We start from the raw sequence: 6,900 nt of genomic DNA, 5'->3' as shown, positions 1-6,900 counted from the left end.
GGGGAAGCGCAGTGAGGAGCAAAACCCAAAACTGGCATTTGGATGTGCCAATGAAATATTCCATATCATATCCCATCATGTCAGTATATTAACCAGGGTAGACCGGAAGATGGGGTATTCTCTTGGGGATCGCTCGAGATCACGTTTCCGGGGTTTCGGTTCAGGACCGTCTCGGCTGCAGGATCGTTAGCTGGCACAGGCTGGGAATTGGTCAGCGGGCGGTGAGCTCTGTGTATCACTCACTTGTATAGTCTGTTATCATTGTTGTTATCATTATTATTTTTCTTTTAATTAGTAAATAGTTTTTATCTCAACCCGTGAGTCCTTGCCCTTCTTTCCAAATTCTCTCCCTTACTCCCTGGGTGAGGAGGGGGGAGGGTGATAGAGCAGGCTGTGTTTGGCTGAAAGCTGAAAGAAAAAGGGTGAATCCACCCAAACCACCACAATGGTACAAGACTGAAGTTGGTTTTTTAGTTTAGATGTACTTTCATAAAAAGTAAAAGCATGAAAGGTCCTAACAAACAGAATAAGATTCTTCATGGGACACTGAATAGCGGAAATCGGAAGAAGCAGGATTTATAAGGACATTCTGGAAGCTTGGAAGGATTTCTCTACTCACCAGAAAAGGCTGCAGTTCTTGTAATTTCCTGACCCAATGGAGAGTTTCTTAATTTGTTTTGTGAGAAAGAGATATTTGTTTTCTCAGTGAAAATAAAGCCAAAGTATTGCTGGGCTAATTAGCATTGGCAGCTGATACAAAAAGGCCTTGCCTCTTTCGAAGGCAGGTGAAGATCCCTTTCTGCCTCCTTCTCACTCATCCAAACAGCATCTTGGAAGAACCCTTTTTTCTGAAAACAGATCTCAGATACGGTACGCACTAGCTGAGATTTAGATGAGGAGCTGTGAGTAGGACATACCTTCTTTTGCAATATATAACCCCACAATCACTGATAATAAAGATCAATTAGGTCCCTCAATGTAATGGAAGTTCATATATCTCAGAGAAGTAATTTCTATAGATTTTCATTTTCATTGGTCTTCTCATTTATCTGGGAAGACAGTTGTTTAGATGAGTAATTTACCTGCAACAATTCTGAAGCTATTACTATGTAGTAGATGGGTTTGTTGGAATTTTATTTCCCTGTTCTCCTGTCCTTTTAGGACAAATACAATTCTCAGAGACACGGTGCCTTCCTCTTTCTTCACAGACACTCAAAGTTTATCCAGGAAATGAAGGAGCAAGCAGGATGGTGTATTTGTTAGGAATACTAAGTGAAGGAAATAAATGTGAACATAAGTCTTCTGGCCTCTAGATCAAAGAATATTCTTGGCTGTCTTTCAGAATGAGTAACAAAAATTTATGTAGCCATTTTGTTCTCAGAATACATTTATTCTCAGAATACAGTGGCATACACTGAGTCATATATGGAATTTCTGAGTCTTGATGAAAACATTCCTTTTGTTCTCTGTGTATAGTAATTTCTTGTTCTAAAAGAACACTGTTTTAAGGAGAGGTATATCTGATTAGATTTGCAAAGGCTGAGAAAGATAACGGTAATTTGTATAACCAAAACTTGAGGACACATACACCAGATTAGCAATATTAAGGATATTTGTTCAGTGTTTCCTGTAAATTAGATTTACCTGTTTCAAGCAAAATGCGTACTACCTCCACCTTTCCAAACAGAGCTGCTTCATGTAGTGCACTCCCTTTTTCTGTCTAGAAAAAAAAAAAAGTGACATTTAAAATGTGAATTAAAATATCAATGAATCCTTTTGAAAATAATATATTAGGAAAAAACTATTTATCTTTTCCCCTCTATTTTATCTACACATAAAAGAACATTGAATGGGCAAGAACAAATCCTATCATAATTTTTTTATTATTATTCAAGATAACAACATAAATGTTGTCAGTTCTACTATAAAAATTAATAACTATATAAGAAAATACAGTAGGGATGTAACACAACTCCCACTTAACAAGCCTGTGTTTGTGTAAAATTTCTAAATTCCTATTATAGGCAGTGAAAATCTAGTCAACACTGTTAGTGGAACATAGCTGTTCAACAGAGTCAGCCAGTTTACATGTGGACATCCACAATTTAAGTGTTTTAATCTGAAACTGGATCACATCCTAGAAGGTCAATTCACTTGCACAGTCAGAGGTGCCCTAGGATATCCCACCTGGCCTCCAACTGATGTTCCAGTTGATGCTTACATTTGATCTGTATTATATCTGCCCCATACAGATGTCTTGGATACCCTAAGGCACCTCCAACGGTATTAGATAGCTATGTTTATATCATTTAAATTCTACTTTAGATGTTTGTGAACCTGATTTTGCAGATTTCTGTGACACAAAATGTGTCCATTCTGTGAACAGACTTTTGCTCAAATAAAATTTACAGTACTGAACAACAAACTACTTAACAAGCTACCTTTCTTAGTATATTATACTGCTGACTGTTCCTTTCCATACAGTAGCATTAACACTAGCTAAAGCATTAGTAGATCTCACTGAATCTTTGGCTCATCTCCTTTTCTTTTATAGTAAATTAGGGGTTTGAGTGGGTTTTATTTGTGAGCAAATGCTAAAGGTGTTACTGCTTTAATTTTTTTTTTCTGTATTTTATCCAATGCACCATTATCATGCTTGCTATGGTGGAAAGACTTTAAAGACACTCAAAAAAATGAACTCTGAAATAAAATAGTGATTCATTATTTATTATCTGTATCAGAATGCATCAGTGTTACAGAGGTGCAACAACAGGATATTCAGAAGTACTCAGAGATCCTGAGCTGGGATGTGACCACACAATAAATGCACGTATATCCTACCAATTGAGCCTGAAAACTCTTTGTTATGCCCATAATAGGAGCACTCACTTTTAATATTTCTTCATACTTAGTACATGGATGTATAAAGCAGAGTATGTCCAATATCATTTACATCCAGGACATCAGGAATACTAACAGTGTAATGGAGAGGAGAAGGAAGTCAGTAAGAGAATATACATATGAAATACGTACCTCAAAACAATTTCTAATATTTCCATTTTCAGAAGCAATCCAGAGGAACATTCACAGACTTATTCTGAAGAAGACTAAATATTAAGATTTACTTAGAAATGGCCTCAGAATCCTTTACTCAAACAATACCTACAGGAGTTTTCCAGTAACTGCAATTGATTTTAACACTGGATAACTCTGCAATGACATAGTGCAACCACAAAGGTACATGCAGAGATTAAGGTGCAGCTCAGAAATTTCTGGGAATGAAAACAGTTCTCAGAAAAGTCATTGACAGCTATAGGTCTGATTGCGGAAAAAGGCTTGACATCAGCAATATTGAAAAAGGCTTTGACACAGTCTATTATCCTCTTTGGTATTTGTGTGGATATGGCGTTTCCTTTGGATTTGTCACTTCCTGACATGAATGAACCTCAAGACCATTGGGTGGACCTGGAACTATTAACGTAGAGTTCCCTGTCATCAAGGATGTGAAATACAGCTTTGACTCTGAAAATATCTGATTTTGGAAAGACAGGTGGTGAAATTAAAAAGCCACAATGGGGAGAAGTTCAGCACAGTAATCTGCCAGAGAAGAACACCAAAATAGGGACTCAATCACAACTGATCACTCACTGTTTTGAGAAAAGAGGAATGTCTCTCTCATACTTGAACATATTCACTACAGTTGAACATATTCTGTCATATTTGAACATGGGTCAGCAGGTCAAGGGAGGTGACCTTCCTTTCCGTTCACCACTCGTGAGGCCACACCTCGAGTACTCTGTCCAGTTCTGGGCTCCCCAGTACAAGACAGATAAGGAGTTACTGGAGAGAGTAACTAAGATGATTAAGAGACTGGAGCATCTCTCCTAGGAGGAAAGGCTGAGAGAGCTGGGACTGTTTAGCCTAGACAAGAGAAGGCTCATGGGGAATCTCATCAATGTGTAAAAATATCTGAAAGGAGAGTGTGAAGAAGACTGAACCAGGCTCAGTGGTGTCCAGTAAAGAGGTAATGGGGAAAACCTGAAACACAGGAGGTTCTGTTTGAACATAAGGAAATAATTTTTTTCCTGTGCAGGTGACTGAGCCCTGGTAGGCTGTAGACTCTCAGCCCTTGGAGATATTCCAAAGCTGTCTGGACATGGTCCTGGGAAACCTGTTCTAGGTGACCCTGCTTGAACAGGGGGTTTGGACCTGATGACCCGCAGAGTTCCCTTCCAACCTCAACCATTCTGTGATTCTGGCAGGGATAAAAATCAGTGACGCATACACCAACAATGAAATCCACAGAGGTTCAAATGTTTTAGGAGGCCTGAGCACTAAATATTAGTCTGACTGAGGATGAAATAGAGATGGGAACCAGCTGAACCTTGAATAAAATTGTAGAGATAATTCTGTATTAGTATCAAAAAGGAACTTTTTTTAATGGAAAAAAATGACATTAGTTACAACAGTTATCTAGAATTTGTTGCTGTGGTGTGATCTGAGACTGAGAAACATTAATGTTCCAGCATGCTGAATCAACAGTTTTGAAGACAAGGAAGAGGATCTACCCTCAGTTAAGGGGTGGAAAAGATCCTGGTATAATTGTCAGAACTGGTGCCAGTCCTTTCTATTGATCAAAATTCCCCACTGGAGGAAAAACAAGTAGTATTTTCCTTGATGAAAGCATACATCTCATAAGAAATTAAATGAAAACTAACATGAGAAGAGGAAATCTCCTGTAGATTTCTAAGGCAAACAAATCTGGGAGCAACTTGAGAGCCAGAAGATAGTTCTGTAACAAGGAACCAAAGCTCTGCTATGCAGAGAGGGAGTAAAGAAACTTAACTCACCTACCTATGTAATTCATAGTGTTGGGAGAGGAATCCAAAGCCAAATGACAGATTTTTTTCAATTTTATACATTCTTGCTTCTCGGTCTATTCTACTGTGGTATTTCCTGTCATATCTGAACAGAACATGATCCTGAAATGCTTTACAGGCATTCTGCACTGCCCTGAATTCTGGGGGAGTCTTTGCTTTACAGCTCCAAGCTATCATAAAATGCTAATGAATGTCATATCCCAGAAATGAGATATATATTACAAACATTCTGTTCGAAAGAGAAATTTGAAAGGCACACCGTATAAACAGTGGACTGATCTGTCAACTATATAGGTGATTTTCTAAGCAAAGGGGGAAATATTACCACAAAAGTGAAATAAAATCAGTCTGGGAATATGGAGATTGAAAGCACACTTGTAAAATGCAGATGTGTAATCCTGCATGAGATGTCAAAAAAATGAATGCTGACGTAAATCTTAAAAGCTCTAGGCAAGATTTCATGGTAAGAGTGAGTAACTAATGAATGAATCAGATCCCTTGACCCAAAAACTGTCCAGAAGCCCTTGTTACCAGAGAGTTCAGTTACCAAATTCCATTTTAACACAAGGAAAATGCTTAGCCTCAGGATGAACAGGGCCAAGAGAAACTCGGAGGACTGGCTGACTAGATATATATCTCTTTGTAAATGTACATGTGGACTACTACTTTAAGTAGAAATAATGTTGGCTTTTTTTCTGGTGCAATAGAGTATATTATACAAATTGGAAGAGTTAACAAATGTAGTTGCAAATAATTTCTATATATTATTTAAGATGTGCTCGAGATTTTACGTAGGTCTTTTTCACTTATACTGGTGTACCTATGCACTAATATATTCTTCTGTCTATACTACAGCAAGCAAACTTAAGATTTATAGACAATATTCACTGCTTTACTTCCTGAACCTTTCATTAGCTTGAATCGGATTTTCCTGGCAAAGTGAACACTACCATTATATTTGGAAATTCTTCCACAGTGATATTTAATGCAAAAAATGCTGTTCTTTTTCCATTAACACAGTGAGCTGAAGTCAGCTTCAGTTTGCATCACTAGATTATATATTGATTCCCTGGCATAAGTTTTCTGTATTTCAAATATAGAGAACCACAGCACAAATTGTGCTAAGCATATAATAAAACCCCCCTTGCCCCAAGTAGCTTACAGCTAAATACAGGTACAATGACACAGCTGGACACACAGAGCAAGCAAGGACTGAAGGACATTGTCAGTAGGAACACCAGGATACACAAATCAACTTGGCGTATAATTTGCATGCCTAAATAAAGGCATAGAGGATTTTATTAATTAGAGATTTATTTTTTTTACCGTGTAAATATGCAAGAGCTTGAAATTAGGTCACTTGTCTAGTCCTTATTCATAGTCAGTTTACTACAGTTTTGATATGGATTTCAGACATAATCTGAAGGACGGAATGGTAGCTTTGCAAAGTGATTCATGGAATATCCTCCATTCAAAGCAACTGCAAAACGGAAGGAGCATAGCTTTTTGCAGAACTACAGTGATAATCAATGGAAATTGCTATCATTACTGGAAGAGACAGGGAAGGAAAACAGGGATAGATGAAAACTGGATAAGCAGAAGGGGCCAACTTTTTAAGGTTTAGAGTTATAAAATTACTGTTTACTTAAAACACACTGAACAGTGTGCAGTCTTATTTTACTGAGGGCCCAAAATCTATCACTTGCCCAAAACCTGTGTATTTTTCATATGTTTCAAATTAAATGAAAACTTCAAAGCATAAAGAAATGAAGCAGATTTGTATTGCTCACTTTTAAATAATTTCAGATTGAAGGATATTGGATAGACCTGGGAAATGAATTAGATGTGTGATTAATTCAATCAAAAATTACATACTATCTATTATTAGTCCAAATATTTGCTATGATGAAAAGTGCTTAGGGAGTACAGAAGAGAAACATAAAATGGCTAAAGTAAACTTCCCATTTAAACAAATAAATATCTACAATTACAGAGTGATAGCAGATAGGCTACTTCTATA

At 37.3% G+C, this 6,900-nt stretch overlaps 1 protein-coding gene across 1 annotated transcript in view; it reads right to left on the bottom strand.

Annotated features, from left to right (window-relative positions):
• LOC104528488 (ankyrin repeat and sterile alpha motif domain-containing protein 1B) overlaps window positions 1–6,900 on the bottom strand; it is a gene marked incomplete at both ends in the record, with an annotated part of 211,366 nt that overhangs the window by 186,706 nt on the left and 17,760 nt on the right. Inside the window, one exon of the mRNA XM_029086091.1 lies at window positions 1,645–1,720. Coding sequence (XP_028941924.1) covers window positions 1,645–1,720 — 76 coding nt within the window. The remainder of the gene's footprint in view (window positions 1–1,644; window positions 1,721–6,900) is intronic.

Source organism: Antrostomus carolinensis, unplaced genomic scaffold (genome assembly GCF_000700745.2).
Source record: "Antrostomus carolinensis isolate BGI_N321 unplaced genomic scaffold, ASM70074v2 scaffold2437, whole genome shotgun sequence".
In the NCBI taxonomy this organism is placed as follows: Eukaryota; Metazoa; Chordata; class Aves; order Caprimulgiformes; family Caprimulgidae; genus Antrostomus; species Antrostomus carolinensis.
This window is presented reverse-complemented; position numbering and strand designations above follow the sequence as displayed.